Source organism: Phyllostomus discolor, chromosome 5 (assembly GCF_004126475.2).
Source record: "Phyllostomus discolor isolate MPI-MPIP mPhyDis1 chromosome 5, mPhyDis1.pri.v3, whole genome shotgun sequence".
Lineage (NCBI taxonomy): Eukaryota > Metazoa > Chordata > Mammalia > Chiroptera > Phyllostomidae > Phyllostomus > Phyllostomus discolor.
The window spans coordinates 152,374,937-152,397,134 of record NC_040907.2 but is presented as its reverse complement, the minus strand read 5'-3'; the positions used below and the strand labels follow the sequence as shown (position 1 = coordinate 152,397,134).

At 45.4% G+C, this 22,198-nt stretch overlaps 1 protein-coding gene across 4 annotated transcripts in view; it reads right to left on the bottom strand.

Moving 5' to 3' along the window:
- The window catches only part of ABCC2 (ATP binding cassette subfamily C member 2), a 62,034-nt gene that overhangs the window by 26,919 nt on the left and 12,917 nt on the right, over nucleotides 1-22,198 (bottom strand). For 2 of the 4 annotated variants that reach the window (XM_028512915.2, XM_036027138.1), the window contains exons 3-15: nucleotides 17,010-17,135; nucleotides 14,956-15,090; nucleotides 14,624-14,731; nucleotides 14,119-14,174; nucleotides 12,424-12,658; nucleotides 11,786-11,949; nucleotides 10,802-10,979; nucleotides 7,568-7,822; nucleotides 6,418-6,483; nucleotides 3,944-4,081; nucleotides 3,265-3,411; nucleotides 1,583-1,667; nucleotides 820-886 (exon numbers count right to left, since the gene is read on the bottom strand). In XM_028512915.2, coding sequence (XP_028368716.1) covers nucleotides 820-886; nucleotides 1,583-1,667; nucleotides 3,265-3,411; nucleotides 3,944-4,081; nucleotides 6,418-6,483; nucleotides 7,568-7,822; nucleotides 10,802-10,979; nucleotides 11,786-11,949; nucleotides 12,424-12,658; nucleotides 14,119-14,174; nucleotides 14,624-14,731; nucleotides 14,956-15,090; nucleotides 17,010-17,135 — 1,760 coding nt within the window. Of the gene's footprint in view, nucleotides 1-819; nucleotides 887-1,582; nucleotides 1,668-3,264; nucleotides 3,412-3,943; nucleotides 4,082-6,417; nucleotides 6,484-7,567; nucleotides 7,823-10,801; nucleotides 10,980-11,785; nucleotides 11,950-12,423; nucleotides 12,659-14,118; nucleotides 14,175-14,623; nucleotides 14,732-14,955; nucleotides 15,125-17,009; nucleotides 17,136-22,198 lie in introns of all 4 variants that reach the window. The other 2 variants (XM_036027139.1, XM_036027137.1) reach the window with 2 other exon arrangements.

The following is a 22,198-nucleotide window of genomic DNA, read 5'->3' as shown; positions in this document are numbered from 1 at the left end:
GAGCTGAACTTATATTAGCAAAGGGGGAGCTACGTCCAGTCTTCTCTCTGCAACGACAGGCTTTTCGGTTGGGCGGGTTCAGAGGAGGAGGTTCTGGCCTGACACATCCTGGGGCAAGCTCCAGAGTCCATGTTCAGGGCCACAGAAACAGCAGAAAGGGTGGAAAGGCCTGGCTGTAGCAGGGAGGTGATAAGGTGTGCTCAGTTGTGAAGAAGAAAGATCTGGTGTGGTGTGCATGTGCTGTGCTCAGTGGATGAGCTGGATTTCTGTTACGTTATGTGCAACGCCATGGCAAGAAAGGGTTGGCTTAGGGCGGCCTCCAGGGTGGTGGAAGGTAGGGATGGGTTATTTAGATGTAAAACTCCAGACCTGAAATTGAGTCTTATGGAGGTAGCTCCCATTGCCCACTTTGGGGAAGAAGCTCCAATGTTCTTAATCACATTCTTAAATGAATGAATGAATGAAATTAAACTGAGTTTAGGTTCTTGTGTGTATCCTCTACCATACCTGGACACCCGGGCCACTGCCCACTGTGCACTGCCACCAGGCACAATCTGGAGAACAAATGTCTTTATGGGGTCTTAGCCAGACATGTGTGGCCCCGCGGTAGGAAAGCAGGTGGCAGATGCATTTAGGAGAAAAGAGGCTCAAGATCTTCGCTGTCAGCTCACCCCTTTGGCGGCTGAGCCTGCCCTGGTGTCTAACTGAAGGTGCGCACACAGCTCGTCTCCCCGTGTGTTCTACTACATGGAATTTTTCAATCACAGGTCGGGCAAGGAGAACCCTAAAGAACAGCAGGATGGAGAGGAGGCAACTCACTCTCGAATTGTGGCTTCCGAATCCTGGTCCCAGGTGAAGGAGGCCTCAGAAAACTGCACGACTTTGTCTGTTGACAAGAAAACTCCTCTTTTTAGTCAGACGTAGGTCCCCACCTGCCTGTCTGCCCTTTCTCAGCCCTCACATGTCCCTCTCCGCTTCCTCCAGCAAACCCTGAGATCACCTCTGTCAGGTGCTGGCTCCCGCGCTAGTGAAATCTCTTGGGGGAGACCAGACGTTGCCTGTGTATGAAGTCCTTTTTGGCTCAGGAGTCCAAGGCCTGTGATGAGCCTAGATTTCAGTCCTATAGACCCTCTGGGTACATTCCCAGGCCCCATAGCTTAGTCTCCAGGTCAGGTTTCACCTGCATGTGTACACCCAGTGACTCCCTACCCTGGCTGACCCTGGCTGTGGAGGCCCCCCAACCCTCGAACCTCCACAACCTGCATTTTCCGTTGCTCCAGCCTGCTTTCCCAACTCCATAGGCTCAGCTCTACCCTGATTCCACTCTCTAGATCCTTCGCAGGATTCCCTGCTTATCCTCAGAACAGCTGACTTAGCTTCGTTTAGCAGTGTGGCCAGGCACTCTGTTCCAAGTGAAAACATAATTTAAGTAAAAATAGTATGCTTATATGCAAATGCAGGTTCAAGATAGGGCCCCTCACTCTCCCTTTTGATTGATTTGCTGCTGCCAAGCCCCTGTAATTCAAAGCTCTGGTGCCAGCACTGTGAGCAAGTTGGGGAAACAGCTTCCAAATTCACTTACCAACATCGCAGTCGTGTCGAATGGCAGATGTGTCCAAGTCATCCGCTCCCAAGTACTTCTCCAGCCGCTCCGTGGAAACCGTGGCCTGGAGGAGAACACAGAGGATCTCAAGACCAAAAATCCAATGACAAACACAAGAAGGGAGAGGATTTTGATGTCGTCTTCAGCCTCGGGGGTGGAAGGAGACCATCAATCTGCCAGACTTCTCGCCTATGATTTGCCACCTGCTGCTGGAACCTCCTGAGCCCCACTACAGACTCAGCCTCACCTCAGCCCTGGGGGCTGGCCCACCCCGGTGCACAGGGGCAAAGGAAGATGCTCTGTGCCAACCCTTCAGAAACTCCAGGAGAGGGAGAGGGAAGGTAACGCCTGCTCTCTCCCTGATCTTTGTACCTAGTTCCAGAAACTGTCTGTTGCCCCTCTCTGAGAAAAAAACACTAACTCCTATCTGGTCTGACAACTACGCCCTTCGTGTGCTCTTTTTCTTGATGACCCATGCAGCGTCCTAAGTGAGCCCCTACTGGATTCTGCAGAGGAACTGGCCGTGGCACACTTGGACACAGGCCACGTAGGTCCAGCTTATATCACAGCTGGTCCACATGTCGGCAGAACACCCTGTGGTCCCCCTGGAACATGGGAACTTGGGAGGATTTCCATGGGCTTCTCCAGGACGTTTCTCTCCTGTCGCCCCAGGGAGGCGGCCGTGAGCTAGTTTCCCGACGCAGTCTGGCTCTGATGAAGCCCGGGGCCTTCTGCCTTGCCCTCTCCTGAGGGCACAGCCACAGACTGTAAACCTGCTCGGCTGCTGCCGGCACCGACTCCTCGGAAAAAGAGCGGCCCACTGCCCCGCTGCATCGCCCTCGGGCCCGTTTTGTTTTGTGTCATCTTGTGGGACAGGGAGCCTTAGGGAGCTGACACTTCTGCTGATCTTGCTCCTACTGTCCATGTAATAAACTGAATCCCTTAAAAAGAACATGTTGTTCCTTTATCGGCCTCACCTGTCAGCTTTTCTTAACACCTCTCCCCACCCCCAGGACAGGGAGGCCTTCTCCCAAACCCCAACCCTTCCTGTGGCCTGAGCTGTCTGCAGCCAGCCACCTCCGAGATGGCTGCAGGTCACCCTGGCTGCCTCACCACTCTGCCACCTGCCCTGTGGTCTTCCCCCGAGGTCTGGTCCCTCTCAGTTTGCAGGACCTAGATGCCCCCTTGGGCCCACCCAAGGCCTCCCGAACCCCAAGCTCACTTTCTGACAGCTCAAAGGCTCCTGAGTTGCCTTTGGTGTTACCACCTCATGGCTTCAGGCAGAGAGAGGCCCTTCTCTCTCCCTGCACTCCGCAGTTCCCTAATGCTGACTAAATACCCCGAGAGCCTTGGGAAAATGTGGGGAAGATGAGGCTGGGGAAAGGGCTTAGACATGTTCCAGGCACCAGGGTTAATCACAAATGCTTTCACAAGCATGTCTTCCCTGTGAGGTAGATGAGAATCCTTGATTTACAGTTAGATAAATGAGCTGAGAGAGCTTGTGATCTCACTAAGATCAAACCATTCTTCAGAGACCAAACAAGTCCCTCTAGCTGAAAGTTCACCAGCGGAAGCTAGACATGAGGTGGGACAGGCCAGTCATTCTAGAGTCTCAGGCTTTAGTCAGAGACAGTCAGTTAGCAGTGGGAGTCCCCGCCTACCTGGAGCACGGAGGAGATGACCATGGGAAACATGCTCAAGGGAAAGCGCAGGATATTGAAGAGGGTGATGGAGGTGAAGGCCTTCTGAGCATCCAAAATGTTATTGCTATCCACCAGGACGTAGACTGAAAATGTGGTCACAGACACCTGGAAGAGCAAGGTCACGAACCATTTAGTCCTAAAAGGGCTCAAGCAGCTTTGTGCTAAGTCTCAGGAACACAATCGTTGATGGAATCACAAGGAATATCTCAACCTTCTCCACGCTACAGATGAGAACGCTGAGCCCAGAAGTGGAGGAGACATCCAGCCTGAGTCATAACGTCACTGAACGGCGTTGCTGGGACCAGAGTTCGGGTCTCCCGGCTCCCATATTGGCGTTTCTTCCACTATCGACCCCCACGGCCTCCCCAAGAAGACAAGAGGCCCCCCTTTGCAAACCATCCCTGGATACCACATTCCTGCTGAACACCCTGGTAACTTGCTCGGGGCTCCCTGCCCGCCGAATTGCACACACGGGGGAAACTAGGCTTGGGGGCACGAGGCAGCGAGGGTGGCATGGGGAGCAGAGGAGGGCAGAGCTCCCTGGGTTTCTGGGCCAGGCCTACAGGTTCTGGGCAGTCTGTCCAGGACGGACCTTCTCCTTCGGGAAGCCCACCCAGCCTGCAGACGCGTCACTTACCAGGACCGGGGTCAAGTACAAGATAAACATCATCATTGACTGCATCTGCCCGAACTGGAGCAGGTTCTTGAGCTCTTTCTTCCGAATGTCATGGACTTGGTTTCTGAATGAAGGTTCCCAGGCAAAATATTTCAGGATCTAATAAGATAGAAAAGAGCACAGCTCACACCGTTGCCCTCAGAGGACACCAGGTGTGTCTCATCTGCCCAGGTTTTAGGATATGGTCCCTCAAATTTGGGGAGGTGAGGAGAAATACAGATTATCAAGTGTGATTACAGAAAGGTAGCTTGTATTTGTTGACAAGTTACTATGTACAAACTTTTTAAAAAAGATTTTATTCAAGCCCTGGCTGGCATAGCTCAGTGGATTGAGCGCGGGCTGCGAACTAAAGTGTCGCAGGTTCTATTCCCAGTCAGGGTACATGCCTGGGTTGCAGGCCATGACCCCCAGCAACCGCACATTGATGTTTCTCTCTCTCTTTCTCCCTCCATTCCCTCTCTAAAAATAAATAAATAAAATCTTAAAAACAGATTTTATTTATTTATTTTAGACAGAGAGGAAGGGAGGGAAAAAAGGGAGAGAAACATCAATGTCTGGTTGCCCGTTGTGCGCCCCCCACTGGGGACCGCAACCCAGGCACCTGTCCTGACCGGGAATCAAACTAGTGACCCTTTGGTTTGCAGGCTGGTGCTCAATCCACTGAGCCATGCCAGCCAGGGCTATACGAACAATTTATACACATTATTTTACTTAATCCTTATGACAATCTGAGGGTGACCAACTCTTCCAGCCTGCCCGAGACTAAGGGCTGCCCAGGACACAGGCCTTTCAATGAGAAACCTGTGAAATTCTGGGCAAAGCCAGGCGGATTAGTCTCCTTCTCTTGTAGAATTATTGTATTCATTGTAATGACAAGGAAACAGGCTGAGAGAGGCTAAGTAACTTGTTCCCAGGCACAAGCTAGCTAGCAGTAGAGCTGAGACTCAAAACCAGGCCTGTTCACTGTGCCATACGAGCAGGGAGGCCCCGCAGAGCGCCGTGTGGAGAAACGCGAGGGCATTGACAGGGGCCTCTGTTTCACCCTCAGGAACTCTGTGGTGATGTGAAATCCATGAATTCAAACAACATATGCGTTTCCAGAGGTCTCATTGGTTTCCTTTGGAGGAGGGAACACATTATTTTGAAAACTGGTAAGCAGAGAAAAGAAGAAAGCATTTATCCTTCCTATCCTGTACAAATCTTATTTTAAGGTAGTCAACTAGTTGAATAAGATAATTCTTTTTTATAGAATTCTAGCTAATCAATGTCAAAGGAATAATAGAATTAAAATACTACCCTTTGTAACTCCTAATGATATAATAGATCAAGGCAATGACAGTGGCTTTTCAACTTTAGCTGCATATTAGAATTTCTTAGGGAGATTGTAAAATATAATATATGCCTGCAGCTTACCCCTAGAGAGTCCAGTTTAAACGGTTTGAAGTCAGGCCCAAGCATCAGTGGGCTTTACTCACGTACCAAGGGACCAAAACGCGCTGCCAGGGCCCCAGATCAGCCCTCTAGGTGCCGGGACGGCAGGACATTTAATGAGGGAGGGACCTAGGCCGGCAGCACCTGGACCCCAGCACGATCATCACCTCTGATTTGGGAAGGACACAGCACAACCCGAAAGCATCCTTCCCACCCCCGCCCCCAAATCACACCTGAATCTAATCAAGTTTTAGATCTAACTACCAATTTACAAGAAATACAGGAAACAAGGCAACTTGGTTTCTCCAATAGGGCCCCCAAAAGGGGAGGTACAATTGTAGATTAAAAGCACCATCAACTAAATGCCGTGTGTAGATATTCTTTGGATCCTCATTCAAACTAACCAACAGTTTTTTTAAAGAGATGCATGAGGCAATTGGGGAAGTTTAATGGTACCAAAAAAATGATTTATACTTTTTAGGTGTGATAATGTTTAGGTGTTTAGGTGTGATAATATTGTGGTTATATTTAAAAACCAAGTCTTCCCTTTAGAAATATATGCAAAGTATTTGCTAGTGAAATGGCGAGACCGTCTGAGGTTTGCTTTAAAGCAACTGAGCAGGGAGTGAAGTGGGAGCAGAGGGTGTGGATGAAACCAGTCAGGTCCGGCTGACCCCTGCTGGAGCGGGGCGATGTCCATGGGGTCGATGGCATCACTCTGTCTACTTCTGTGCGCGCGTGGAAATTTATAAGGTAACATAAAAAGCAAAACAAATCTTTTAGGGTAAATAAATAGAAATCAGGGTTGAAAAGAGGGCCTGAGAGGGGGAGGAGGAAGAGAAACAGGAGACTTGTGGGTAGATGAATCAGGAGTCACGTGACACCCCACAGGCCTAGAAGCAGGAGTGCACAGTCCCTACCAGGGTTGCTAAGGCACCCGACCCCCACCCCCGCAGCTGCTATCTTTGAGCGCAGAGGAGGGCCACCTACAGCCGGCTTCTCACCTTGATTCCATTGAGCATCTCGTTCATTATCTTCAAACGCTGGTCTTTCTTCTTCATATATTTTACCTGCCAGAAAAAAGTAAAACAAAAACAAAACACACGTCCATGTGAGAGGGTCCAGATGTACTGCAGACCATAGGTCGCGGTGGCACTTGGGGCCGTCACTTGGTAAGACCTTGAGCTGCCCAGTGGTGGGATGTGTCTCTTCCACTCTCCTCTTTTCCCGCTCTGCCCCTGCCACACCCACCTTCTTTCTGACCCCTGAGTGTGCCAGGTTCGTTTCTGCCCCCACAGCATTGGCCTGACTATGCCCTCCTCCCGGGTTGTTTTTCTCCAGGCTCACTCGCTCCTTGGTGGTCAGGCTTGTGTTGTTCAGAGCCCAGCTCACGTAGCCCCTCCTCACAGGAGCCTTTCCTGGCCCTGCAATCTAAAACCACCACCACTCACTTGCTATCTCATCACCCAGTTTAATTCTCTGCATAGAACTTACCATGCCCTGATGTTTTGTTCTTTGTTTTTGTTTGTTTATGGCCCAAGTAGAATGTAAGCTCCCCTAGAACAAGAGCCTTGTCTAACTTGCTGCTGTGTTTCCAGAAAAGTAGGATGCACAATACATATTTCCAAAATAATTTGTAACTAAATAAATGCAGGATGAATGAATGAATCATGTACACCGTTGAGTTCACCCATCCAACCTATGATTTCTGGCAGAGCTAAGGACCATCCACATGGAACCCTGCCGCCTAGTGGTAGCAGGGTTGATTGCTAGGGTTTAGGCTTCAAGTTTTGAGTCACTCATGTGGCTGCTCTGTGTGGTGGGTTTGTATTGCTATGATGAAGAAACAGGGCCAGTAATCACTATTCTAAGAAGGGCCGGGTGGAGCAGGGTGGAAGAGTTATGTTCATGGCCCCCATGTAGCTCTTTTCTCCCCAGTCAAGCTCTTCCCTCTAACATGAATGAAGATAGAGTATATAAACCCTGAAAGTAGTCAGAACACGAAAAGGGAAGGCAGAGAAAGCCGTCATTCGGGATGGTGGAAAGTCTTCCACCAGTCTCGCCTTGCCCACACTCCCACCAAGAGTTAGAGTAAAACAAACAAACATCCTTAGACTTTGAAGGTGTGTGCATCCCTAGGGTGCCTCTATTTACCTGAATAGTCTTATTCTTGATGGCGATTATCCCATTAACTGGGATTAGAAGCAACATCACCCCAACACCTGCTAAGACTGAGGGTCCCAGCTCGACCCATAGGAAGTAGATGGACAAGGTGATCTGTAGAACATTTGACCACAGCAGGTGGATGAAGTTGGTCACGTCCAAGAGCTTCTGGGCATCCACGGACATCAGGTTCACTGTTTCTCCAACGGTGTACTGCTTCTTCGCTCGGTTGGACAGACTCAGTGCCTGAAGGCAAATATTGGGATTGGGACTCAGGGACCAGGCCAACGAGCCTGGGAAGTAAAAGGGGAAACTCGGGGAGTGAGAACACAGCAGAAGCATGGGCTCCATTGGACACACTTTTTCAAGGGGCTGTGCGTTCTTGCCTCCAAATTTTACCCAGTGTTCTCTCATTCTTTCCTGCTAGTCTTACCTTCTCCAACCCCACTCCTCCTCCCCCTACACACACTTCTTTGCTCAGAAAGTTCTTTTTTATTCTTTAGTGTCAGCTTACATAGAACGTATTCTGAAAAGACTTCCCTAACTTTCAAGCCTGGGCTGGGTACCCGTCCTGTGTACTCCCACAACATCCTGTGCTTACCTCTGTCATTGCATTCATCACACTGAGCTGAAATTTTGTCACTTTTCTACTTCCCCGCCAGATGTAAACTCTGTGAGGACCAGGGCTACATCTGTGCATTTCACTACTCTATCACAAGGCACACGGCACGGAGTCAAACACTGAAAGAGGGAACAAACAGGAGGGGTGAAGAGGGGGGGCATGTATGGAGTCTGGCCTTGCAGACTTCTGACATGGCAATGTTATTTGGAGCCGTACTCTTATGAGGAGGTTGCAACCATTCCCAAGAAGGACAGAGACCTTAAAATGGACAGAAAAGCTGCAGAGCTCACAGAGGTGAAACAAAATGCCTTAGTGCCAGAAATTTGCAGGCAATGTGTAGATCTCTAAATCTTGTAGTATGGCCCCCCAGTCCTCATGTTAAAGGGGTCAGAAGGCTGATACCCACAGGTCTATCACTTACGACAAACAATGCCTGGCACCAATGCACCGGCTAAGGAGCTAGGGTGAGGGGCGGGGCTACTAAAACCAGCTTGCACTATGCTCACCATCTTCCTGGAGGAAGGAGAGCCTTCTTCTAATTCCCACAAAGATAGTGTATGGGCTACAAGTGGCCCTAGATATTCACTTTGATGCTTCTCCTAGAAGTTCTATTGTCATGTTAATCCACCAATACATTCTTCTTTGGAACATACCAGGATTCTTTGTCATACAGCAGAAAGAGGGAAATTTCCTAAGATGTTAGGCTACCAAGGTTCTAGAGAAACCAGTCCATTTCTATGCCTCCCTTTTGGTATGGAAAAGGAAAAAAAGTAACATCTGATTACCCTTCATGGTTATCGCTACACTCCCCTTTTCTCAATAAATTTCAATGAAGTAGAAAAGTCGTTGATTTAGTCTGAATAGCCTTTGTGCAGGGACAGGTCTTGACTATGTGACTGTAGGCATTGAATTGCCCTAAGCCTTATTTCTCTGCAAAATAGGGATAATGCGATTATTTCATAGGGCTATGGATTGATAATGGATGTGAAAAATGCTTCATAACATTTCATAAAGAAGCATTGTCTAAACATAAGAAATTAGCCAACTGAAAATTCTATTTTAGTAGCAGCACTTATTTCTCTTATTAAAAGCTCTATTTTATAAATTCCTCATGAATTGTAACAGTTGTAAAACCTGGGATATATTAATAATCAAAATAGACAGAATGAGGATGGGTGGGGTAGGGGAGAGCAATGGGAGAAAATTGGGACAACTATAATAGAACAACAATAAAAACATCTTCCTACAATTCACAAATTAGAGAAAGTTTATCCTTGTGCTATCAATGTGAGAAGTTCTAACTAATAAAATGATTAAGAATGTGTTAAAAAACAGAGGGAATGAATCACTACAATAGTAAAAAGTGTACATGCGTAGAAATCACAGAGACAGCCTAGTTGGCAACCTCATAACTTGCAAACCAGCAGAAATTCAATATCTTCAGAAGGAATAAAGGGATTAAAACACTAATTTAGGAGGAGCCAGGCACCAGTGTGAAGGTTTGTGGGAGGTTTCAGACTTCCGACCTAAAGATGTCTGGGGTACCTGTCTGGGTCTCTTGAAGAGGCAACATCTACTCAGGGGAGACAAAGGCCCGGGAATGTTGCAGGAGAGGAGAGCGAAGGAGAAACCCAGGAACTGTCCAAGAGAAGTCACGGCGATGGAGCTCTCCAGTGGCAGAGGAAAACCAGGAAGAAAGGGCACCTGTTTTGTATTCTGACCTATAAAAAGTCCTATCTCCTCATGCAAAAAATTTCCCCACAGGTTTCCAGTCACCGATCATAACTATTCTATTTTCATTTCTTTTTAAAATTTATTTCTTCTTTATTGAGATACCAGAACTCTGTTTTCATTTCTTAAAGGACAACATAAGACTTTACCTTGGTGTCTAGGATATAAGAAAAACACCGTTGCTCTGAGAAAGTTAAATGTTAAAAGCCAACATCTCAGAGGGAAGATGGCCAAACCATCTTAAGGAGATGAAAAAGCTCCCAAGTCTGCAGAGCCCAGAAGGCAGAGTGAATGTATTTACAAAGAAAAAAAGAAAAAAAAGAGGACTCAGGCAGTGGAGAGGTTGGTCGGCCACTAAAGACTTACTACAAAATGAAGTCACTAAGGAGAAGCGGTCTGGGGAGGTGGAGCCCGGGTTCACTGAGCGTTCTAGTCTAGGGCAAAATTGTGATTTCATAGGGGCGCGCCAGGCCTCATGAATGCTGCTTCACGTAGCATTGGACTGAAATGCTGGTGGTTTTAAGGGTCTGCGCTTGGCCAGCTGCTTTTCTGACTTCCCACCTTGTCGGGACAGGTGGAAAGAAGGACGGATAAGGAAGCCTTTGAGGCTGAAAGGCAGATACTTGGCAGAGAACAGCCGGCCTGTTTTTCCCTGGAAGGTATCCCTCTCCCCTCAACACACACACCTATGTCTATATTCACATTTTTCACATTTTACTTCCCAAAGAAACATCTAAAGAAGGTTGTGTGGTTAGTCAAAATCAAGTGTTAAGGTCAGTTATCATTTTCATCAGACTTTCCTCAGCCTCGGACTAAGCGCTCACGCTTGCAAAGGGGGATTTCTCCCGTGAAGCCTGACACAGTTCACTTACCTTTTTGTACACAGAGGCCATGATGGTTGTCCGCACTTTTACACCCAGCATGAAGCAAAGTTCAAAGTAATACTGAAGGCACAAAGACTGGATGAGGGCCACAGCGAAGAAGAGGATCGAACAGAGGTATCCCATCCACACATAACTGTCCCGATCATTTGCGAAGGCGATCAGCCACCTGCCAGAGCAAAACCGAGTAAGTGGCGGCCACCAAGCCTCCCAGGGCTCCACGCTCCTCGTGCGCAGCCAGCTGCACTACCCTACCTACCCTACCCTGTAGGTAACACAGTGACCGGGTTGTCAGTGCTCTTGGAAGACTGAGAGCCACAGATGTGCCAGCTGTCTTGCTCTGGTGAGAAGACAAGCGGGAAGTGCTGGAGGCTGATGACCTTCGTTTGTGAGACGGGATGGTGAATGATCTGTGGAGCTGCCACTGCCACGCTTTGTCCCTGATAGAGAGGCTCTGTGGGACAAGCTGCCTAATTCCTGGACAACGCAGGCCTAGAGAGGAGTTAGGACAGGTGTCCAGAATGACTTAGAAGGGCTCCCCCTGGAGGACAGTTCATGCCAAAGGTCCAGGCGGGCGTCTTGTCATGGCCAACCTGAACCTGCGGTGGAAGGCTGTGACTGTGGAGCCAGGAGGGTACAGACGCAAGGCACGAGGTTTTCCTGGGGTCTGCTGCCCACCTCTCGGGCGTGGCTCAGCCCACAGCAGGTTTGTTTAACAAGGAAGAGTTCCTAACGTGTATCTGGCGTTCTGTGCAGTGGGGGGTGGGGAGAAATGTGGAACAGAGGACGGCTGAAGAACACATCATCTTAGATTTTGAGAGCTGCCTTGCACCCTTCACACACACTCACTGTACGGTGGATGACAATCGTGAGCATTTAAAAAATGAAAATTGAATGATAAGCTCCTTCCCGCAGACACAGGGCAGAAAGGAGAGTGGCAGGGGAGGCCCCGAGAGGGCCCGGGCGCAGACTCACTTCAGCAGCTGAGGATTCAGAAACGTGAGCAGGTCGTACACCACCTTCAGCAGGAACGACTTCAGGATGATGGTGTAGAAAGTTTTGAAGAGGGCCTTGATCAGCCAGGACTTAGGGAAGTCTTCCGTGGTCCCCGACTTCTTTTTCTTCTTTTTAGCTTCTTCCTAAGTACAAAACCAACAACAGCAGTGTCCACAGAGCTGCGGAGGGTACGACTTTGTCCTGTCCCGTTGAGCCCCTGAGCCCTGCTGCCTCCTTTGTGCAGGCTTTGGTGACATGCGGTGGCACTCAATAGATATTTTTAAGTGAAAAAGTAAATGACTTAACTGCTAATGCTTAAATCCGCCAAGGCACACGTTCTAGTCATGCTAAGGCATTATTTTATTTTATCCTTCTATTTTAAAGCCACTTTGTTATAGAAGATTTCAAATATACCCCAAAAGGAGAGCAAATAGTACATTCCACCCCCATGTATCCGCCACTAAGGTGTTATTAGTATTGTGAATACTAATAATAATATAAACTACACTGCAAAGTATAAAGTGATATAAAAATGTGAGGACAGAGTCACCATGACCCCGATGTCCTCTCGCCTGAGTCACACAGTACACTTGCACAGACCCTCATGGGAGAGTTACCAGGATGATGATATCTTGGCTTTGACTCTGGTTCTTGCTTAGGCCAGGCAGCCTGGCTCCAGAGTCCCTCCAGGTGTTCTTCTGCTGCCGTTTCTGCAGTGCCCGCCGGGCCTTCAGCAGCTCTCTTGCCATGTGCGTTTCAAATTTGTTGGCTAGTGTCTCGGTTTTGCCCTGTTCATCGACATCCCAGATATCTTCAAGTGTCAGAGGTCGCTTGTAGCCTTTCAGAACAATGCTGGAATAAGAGGGACCCAGAGGTTGAGGCCCTGCCGGCTGGGTCGGAGGCTGTCTCCTGGATGCCTCTGTCAAACCCACAGCCCACTTCTGGGATGGAGGGACAGGAGAATGAGACTTCCCCCTTACTCACTGGCCTACCCCCTGACCCTTTGATCTGGACAGAAGAGTGGGGGGAGCAGGAAGGGACCCTGTAGGGGGAACAGAAGGTGGTAGAAGACAAGAAGAAAGAAGGGGAGGGGCCCTACAGAATTAAGAGACAAAAAGGCATCATCTCCCCCTCCCCCTGATCCTTCCTTTTCAAACGCTAGCTGTTCTGGCTACTCCCTGGGGGCCTTCACAGTGCTCTTAAGGAACTGAGCAGACCTGGAGGCCACCTCCATATTGTCTTTCTAGATTAGAGCTTCTCAACCTAGGATTTGAAAAAATGGATGGAAAAAAAATCAAGTCTTTATTTTTAACAGCTTCTTACCGATATTTAGCTTTTCCTTCTAATAGAGGCAAAGGCAACCAACCAGAGTTGTCTAAGGGACTACCTGTGCCTTTGTGTCTAGGAGAAATCACAGATGTTTCCAAGGCCCATTTACACTCATCACTACTTTGAAATTATGGTCATTATTAGGCCCATCACTAGATCTTTTTATTTAATGCATTCAAAAAGAAGCACTTGTATTACTACACCACACATTTGTTTTTTTTGTTTTTGTTTTTTTTAATATGTATCCCTGGCTGGTGTGGCTCAGAGGACTGAGTCCTGGCCTGTGAACCAAAGGATTGCTGGTTTGATTCCCAGTCAGAGCACGTGCCTGGGTTGCAGACCAGGTCCCCATAGGGGACACTTGAGAGGCAACCACACATTCATATTTCTCTCCCTCTCTCTCTTTCTCCCTCCCTACTCCTCTCCCTAAAAATAAATAAATAAAATCTTTCTTTTTTTAAAAAAGAACCTTGTGTTGGCTTTTAAACATAAATAAATAAAAGTAAAAAATATTTAGGTAACTAGACTTCAGTTATTTGTTTTCCTTTATAATCCTATGTCTTTTATGTTATGCATTGAAAACAGTATCTAAGAAGGGATTTGTGGGCATTACCAGACAAAAGGTCTTGTGGAACCACAAAGGACAAGAATGCCTGTTCCACGTCCAACAAATTCAGCCCTTACCCTCCAAGTTTGTGTCGTGCCGCCGGTCCCCACGGCTCCCGTTCATGTTCTGCTGCCTCCTTTTCTTACAGCCCTTCCTTTTCTCCAGGGAACCCCCAGGCTACCAAGAGCAAATCTCCCTCCATCGTCTCTTTAGTGTCCCAGTCTGCTCAATAAAGAGACTGAACTAACATCCTCTGACTTTAAGGAGAGGAGAAATGGAGGCCACAGGAGACATTTTGAAAAATTAAGATTTCCATTACTTTCAGAAGACTGAGGGGGTGAGAATAGAGACAACCCAATTTCCAGGCATTTCTTACCTGTCATACCAACTAAAGGTGATTCTACTCAGAAATGAAGCTGTGACTGATGGATTCTGCAAAACACACACGCACACCAATCAGAAAATAAATCAGTTGGAAACAGGAACTTCACAAGACTCTAAAGCCAGAAACTAATGTAATATTGTGCTAGAAACTGCATATGCTACTAAAGCAGGTTGGTCAATATGTATTTATTCAGAGATGCTAAGGTCACCAGTTGAATGATAATCAGACCTTCTGGCATAGATATATGAATTAATTGTCTATGTTAAAGATTGGTGGGTCAATGTCAAGGTCATTATCTCTATACTCTCGTCACCTTCTGTTTCCTTATGTCATAAAATGGTCTATATTATTGTATTCCAGTCTCAGGGACCTCCATGAGACCTAGACATCTCAGGGGACCTGTATGGCACCTAGCCACCTAGACTTTGACACCTTACATTTGTCAAGGTGTCAGCCAATGAAATAATCTATGAGGTGGGTCTATTTTGAGTCTCACCTCTGATGAGCCATCTCTTTCTGAAAACGCTGAAAGGATCAGGATAAGGATCTGGAATGCATAGCTGATGAAGAACAGGCAGGAGTAGGCTAGACTGGAAGTGCTGCCCTATGGCAAAACAACAACAACAACAAATAAAAAGAAATAGAAAATGAGCCTTTTATCCAAATTAAGTCTAAGCAGCCCACATATGTCAATATTTGTGATGAAAGCCTATATCAAATCCCCTAAATACAATTCTATCCTGGAGCTCAACTTATTTCATGCCATTGGCTCCAACCAAGAAGCTGCCCAGCAGGTTCCCCTCATCACACCCTCTCATTCCTCCTTACCTTTAAGAGCATCCGGATCAGAGTCTGAAACTGGAAAGTGCCACAAAGTATTGAGAGAATCCAGAACAGGGACAGGAACCAAGAGTCCTTCTGCACACACCATCGCCTGCTATATTGGATCAGCAGAACCAGGAGCTAGAGAGAAATTCACGTCAAGTTCTGAAAAATACTGGCACTAGCCAAGAATAAGAGGCAAAAAGAATGCCAGAAAAGAGAGGAAGAAAGGAGGGCTACAGGAGGAGATTGTTGCCCTTAATCTCACCAGGCAGAAAGCACGCACAAGCCAAATTGTAGATTTCCTCCCTGATACCACCCAACTTCCTCTTTTCAGGTCCTCCATGCTCTCCCTGGGACCCTCCTTCCCACCCTATCTCTAGTCACCACATTTGGGTGGGGAGTTAGCAAAGAAGGCAGAGGGTCACCATCTGCATTTGAATTGCTTTACTTTGGGAGCCAGAAAAATCTTTTCAAGAGATGAGGAAATCAACTTCAGGCACTACAGTAGTCAGGTGGTGCAGGCAGATTCTGCGGGATAGGTGCAAGGTGTCTGTATCATGATTTTCTAATTATATCCTAGACTAAGCAATTAATAAAAACTTCCCTTATAATATCTCACTTAGATATAATTAATTAAATGTTGGTTTCCTAAACTCAGCAAGTCAATATTCTGAGAATAGGGGTGGAAAACCATGATTTGTAGCAATTGCCAACTTCCATGGTGTAAATACTCCCACTGTAGTGGGTTTCAGGTTCCAGCATGATGTTGCTAGATACAGCATAGCACTGCATAGACTCTTCTTTGTTATTTTAAACAGCATTATCAAGCAATATGCCTGCAGGGGCCACACATAGCATGTTTCTGAGTGAAGTTCAGGAGAGTGCACTGAGCATGTGCCTGGTCTAATGGGGGCAGCTATTACTCAGTCCTAGTTGACCATTGCCCTCTGGGAATGTAGGCCCATAGTTGCCAGACATTCTGATTTTTCAAGAAAGACTGGAAATCCAAATAAGTATGAGGCATCTTCCTCTTTAAAAATAAAGACATCTAGTTCAATTGCCTTTAAAACACCAGATAGGCAGCCCCCCTCAAACATGCTTCTAGAGGAAACATTAATTTCTGTCATCAAGTTTATAAAATAACTCTAGACACAGTGATCCATTGATTACACTCTACAATCAATTTAAAAGTAATATTTATAGCATTTAAGAGAATTTTTTTATCAATAAATCTGACTTTACATATGATTCTTAGATGGCAAGATATGAGAGCATAAGATACATATCTTAGTCATTAAAGCTAGTACTCATCCTAAGGAGTGGGGTCTATAATATAAACTAGTGTTCAAAAGAGCTAAAAGAGGAAGAGCTAAAATCTGTTTCACCCCATTGTAATTAAGCTTTGCCTCATCACAGGTCCCTTGAAAAAGGTAGATGAAATTGGACTCTGTTTCATTCCAAAGAGTAAATTTCAACTATATGACTATTGTTGGGAATAAGGAAATTAAGAGCTAAATTTCCTCTAATAGACAAGAACCACATTGTAGCTAAAAGGAAATGATAAGGGAGACACAGGGCAGTTAAGCAAACATCCTGTGTCTAGCAGACGCTCTCCCCTGAGTAGGCTAGATAAGCAATGCTTTGTAGTTTTTAATGAGAAAATAGAAAACTAGCTAGCTAGAGCCAGGAGATTACTAGGTTAATGAACAAACAGCCTGCCTTCCCACCTTATGCAAAAATGCTTGGTTTGAAATTCCTGCGCACGGTCTCTGCAAGCGAATTGCTGACTGCCACGTCTGCTTCTGTATAACACTTGCTTGCCCCCCCCATATAAGAAAGTAGTTGTACGCACTCGCGCGCGGCTCTCGTTTGCAGCTCCTTGTGGGCACTGTGTCGCTGGACACTTTGAGAGTTCGCCCCTGCGCAGGTTAAACTTGGCCAATAAAATAACATCTTTGAACCCCTGAAAGTCTCCGATATTGGTTCTCGCGTGTGCTGGATGCTACAACTATGAACGGAGATTAGATAAACAGGACAGAAGTGGTGATGGCCCTTACCCATGTGCCCAGGTAGAGGCTTGGATTGGTATATCTGATGGCAGGGATGGTGGCTTGTCCAGAATCTTCTGTGAATACAAGGACTAGCTCTATGGCTGCAAGAATAAAAAGAAACCCAACAAGCACCTGAGAAGAAAAAAAAAGACCACTGTTAGGAGGATATCATTCTTTAGAATAAAATGGTTCCAGTAATAGATGGTGAAAATGGTATGCAGTAATTCATATAACACAATAAATATTTCTGGCATGAATGGAGACATGTAGTTCAAGCAATGGAATAAAGTTCAAAGTATGCTCTCATAAGCTTTTTTGAAGAATTCTGAGTGTGATGGTTTTAAAATAAGTCCGCAAATTCTTTGATGTTCCTCCCTTCAAAGAAGCTTTCTTTTCTTTGAGTGTGAGCTGAACCTAGTGACGTGCTTCTAAGGAATAGAATATGGTAGAAGTGACTGTGTGACTTTCAAAACTGGGTCCCAGAACACAGTTTGCTTCCTCCTTGTTCTCTCTCTTAGATCACTGCGGGGAAAGCTGCCAGCCCCATCGTGAGGACACTCAAGTAGCTCTATGGAGAGATTCACTTGACAAGGAACTGAGACCTCCTGCCAACAGCCATGTGAGTGAGTTATCTGAGAATCAGATCCTCTAGCCACAACCATACTTCAGCTCACCTTAGTCCCAGCATATTAATGATAACTTCGTGGGAGACACTGAAGCAGGACCCAGATAAGCTGCTAGCAAATTCTTGGTGCAAGGAAACTGTGTGATCAAAACTGTTTATTTTTAAGCTGCTAAGTTTTGGTGTAATTAGTTATACAGCGATAGATAACTAAGACAATACATTTAAAGGGAGGATCCTTCACCCTAGTTGGGGTAGCACTATTACCTTTCTTTAGTTACTAGTCCCAACATTTTCCCCATATAATCTTCAAAGTTAATATTTCAAACAGCTGCTATTTCTGTCATCCTAAGATGACTCCAAGCCATTCAATGTTTGTCCTATGAGCTCATGAGACATGATACACATTGTACTGTTATAAAAGACCATCCCCACCCATCAGGATGAAAAATTGCTACCTCTGCTGAGGAGGTCTACCAGCATCTTAGCTCTCAAAATGGAGATCTTTAGTACTATCTCACCTACCCTTTCTACACCCCACCCATCTATCCCTCTTCATTCCCATGTCTCATTCATTCAGAATGACTCAGGCAAAAAAACTGGGCCCTTTGTAATGAAAACCAGCCAAAGAGAGAGATGAATCACTTTTAGCTATAGGACTAGTGCTATTATTTCAGAAGGCTAGCATAAAAAACACATTAATGAGGGAATGTCTGTTTCTCAAGTACATAAGGTGCTACACAATATTATGCTTTCCTCACATGAGATTGAATTTTGGGGAAGAAAAAATACTTGCTTTTGAAGTGGTCAGTAATGTTTGACTTTAGGTAAATTAGGAGATAAAATAGAGCAAGCTGGAGCTAAAGCACACACCCTTGAGGATAACTAGGTAAAGAGAATACCAACCAGCACAATATACCCTAGGGTAAGAAAAAGGAGGAGGCCTTGCCACAAGCTTATGTATGTTAAACTCATACAAATTGATTAGAAACACATGAAGCAGACCATATCAAAAAGGACCAATTTACATTATAAAGAACTCCTAAAAGCAATTTTTAAAAACCAACAAACTAACAACCAACACAAAAAAAGAAGAATATAAATGGATAATTTAAAGAAGGGGACTTCTGGTCCCATTGGAGGCATACATAAACATGCTTCACCTCCTCAAGCAACCAAAGAAGGAATTACAACTAGACCTCAAAACAACACCCAGAACTGTCAGAAAATTGAGCTGTATGGGAAGTCCAACAACAGAGGATTTAAAGAAGCCACATTCATCCAGGTGGGTAGGAGGGGTGGAGATGCAGCAGAGGCAAGTAGAGAGGTGGAGAGACCTGGTGTGGCACAGAGAGGCAGCAGCAAAACAGGCAATCCCACATTCACACGTGGTAGATAAAAATTGTGAGGGATACCTTGGGAGCAAGCAATCCCAGCCCCAGGCCAGACCACACATGCCAGGGTTCTAGTACTAGAAAGATAAATACCCATAATTTCTGGCTGTAAAAACCAATGGGGGTTGGAACCACAGAAGAAACTGCCAGATTTTCAGGAAAACATATGTAGACCCACCCCCTCTGGGATTCAGCACTAGAGCAATAGCTGGAAAGGCACCAATCACATGGGGCAAGCACCTGGCAAACCTCCAGAAGCCAAGCAGTGATATTGTCCCCTCTCTGAGCCCTTCCCCGACACAGAGCCACAAAACAGTGAAGCAGGCTGCCCCCACCCTGGCAATTACCTAAGTCTCTGCCCCACACAATTTACAGGTGACTTTTCTATAATAGACTACTAAGACAGGGAGTCAAAGCAGCTCTACCTAATACACAGAAACAAACACAGAGAACCTGCTGAATTGAGGAGACAAAGAAATATGGTCTAAATGAAAGAACAGAACAAAAACCCAGAAAAAGAACTAAACAAAATGGAGATAACCAACCTATCAGATGTAGAGTTCAAAACACTGGTTATCAGGATGCTCAAAGAACTCATTGGGTATGGCAACAACATAAAAAAGATCCAGGAAAAAATGAAGGTTACACCAAGTGAAATAAAGAAAATCTACAGAGAACCAACAGTGGAGGGGATGAAGCCAGGGTTCAAATCAACAATTTGGAACATAAGGAAGAAATAAGCATTTGACTGGAACAGCAAGAAGAAAAAAGAATTTTAAAAAATGAGGGTAGTATAAGGTGCTTCTGGGACATCTCCAAATGTAACAACATCTGAATTGTAGGGATGCCAGGAAGAGAAGAGCAAAAAAAACAAAAACAAACAAAAAAAACCCTGAAAACTTATTTGAAAAAATAATGAAAGAAAACTTCCCTAATTTGGTAAAGGAAATAGACATACATGTCCAGGAAGCACAGAGAGTACCAAACATGATGGACATAAACAGGTCCACACCAAGACATATCATAATTAAAATGCCAAAGGTTAACGATAAAGAGAGAATCTTAAAAGCAACAAGGGAAAAGCAGAGAGTTACCTACACAGGAGTTCCCATAAGACTGTCAGCTGATTTCTCAAAAGAAACTTTATAGGCAAGAAGGGACTGGCAAGAAGTATTCAAAGTGGTGAAAAGCATGGACATACAACCTAGATTGCTCTATTCAGCAAAGCTATTTTTTAGAATGGAAGGACAGTTGGTGCTTCCCAGACAAAGTAAAGCTAAAAGAGTTCATCACTAAGACATTATTACATGAAACGTTAAGTGGACTTATTTAAGAAAAAGAAGATAAAAAGCATGAAAATTAAAAAGGCAACAAATTCACAACTATCAATAACTAAATCTAAGAAAAAAAACAAACTAAGCAAACTAGCAGAACAGGAACAGAACCATAGACATGGAGATCATTTGGAGGGTTATCACCTGGGAGGGGGAGGGGGGAGAATGGGGGAAAAGGTGCAGGGATTAAGAAGCATAATTGGTAGGTACAAAATAGACATGGGGAGGTTAAGAATAGTATAGGAAATGGAGAAGCCAAAGAATTTATATGCATGACCCTCTCCCCTTCCCTTCCCCTCTCTATAAGACTAAAAATAAATAAAATTTAAAAAATAAAGAAGAAGAAACACAAAGGGGTTTTTAAAAAGATATCTTTTTTTAGAACAGTTTTTGTTGTTTTCCTTAAGATTTTATTTATTTATTTATTTATTTATTTAGAGAGAAGGGAAAGGGGAAGAAAGAGAGGGAGAGAAACATTAATGTGTAATTGCCTCTCATGCATCCCCTATTGGGGACCTGGCCTGCAACCTAGGCATGTGCCCTGACTGGGAATCAAACCAGCAACCCTTTGGTTCACAGGCCTGTGCTCAATCCACTGAGCTACACCAGCCAGGGCCACAAAGGGCTTTTAAGCATATGAAAAAATGTTTAATCTCACTAATAATGAGTGTAATTTCAAATTGTGACATACCATTTTCCACTTAACTGATTAGCAAATATCAAAAAATTTGATAATAAAAAGTTGGTTAGACTAAGAAAAAATCTCAATTGAGAGAAATTTACACTATCTATAAAAATTTTCATTTCACATACCCTTAACTCAGTAATTTCATTTCTAAGAGTTTATTCTATAGACATATTTATGTGTACAAAGCTATTCATTGCAGCATTGCCTATAATGGTGGAAGGTTAGAAACCCCCTCAATTTCTACTGTTATGGCACATAAATTATAGCATATTCCAAAAGAAGCATCTCAGGTAGCCAATATAAAGAAAGAAGCAGCCCTGAAGTGTGGCTCAGTTGGTTGGAACATCATTTCATAAACCAAATGTTGTGGGATCAATTCCTGGTCAGGGAACATATCTAGGTTGCAGGTTCAGGGCATGAGCAAGAGGCAACCAACTAAGGACTTCTGGCCAAGATATAGGCATAGGTAGATACTCTTTGCCTCCTCACACAACCAAAAGAAGGATAACAACAAATTTAGAAACAAAAAATAATCAGAATGGCCAGAAAATCAAACTGTATGAAGTCCAATAACCAAGGAGTTAAAGAAGAAATATTCATTCAGACTGGTAGGAGGAGTGGAGACAGGCAGCCAGGGTAGAGAGGAAGTGTGTCAAGGCAGCAGCTGGTGGACCCAGAGGTCCCACATTTGCATGCAGATAAACCAGGAGGAACAACTGGGGAGTGAGACAGACTGTGCAGCACAGGATTCCAGTGTCAGAAGTGAAATAAAGCTTCAAAATCTCTGGCTGTAAAAATCTGTGGGGGGTTGCAGGAGTGGGAGAAATTCCCAGCCTCACAGGAGAGTTTGTTGGAGAGACCCATGGGGTCCTAGAATGTACACAAACACACCCACCTGGCAATCAGCATCAGAAGGGCCCAATTTGCTTGTGGGTAGTGGGGGAAGTGACTGAAAGCTAGCAGAGAGCCGAGCAAGCGGCACTGTTCCCTCTCGGACTCCTCTCCCACATACAGCACCACAAGGCTGCAATGTGGGTTGCCCTGCCCTGGCGAATACCTAAGGCTCTGCCCCTTACAACGTAACAGGTGAGCTGACACACACACAAAAATATGGCCTAAATGAAAGAACAGATCAAAGCTCCAAAAATAGAACTAAG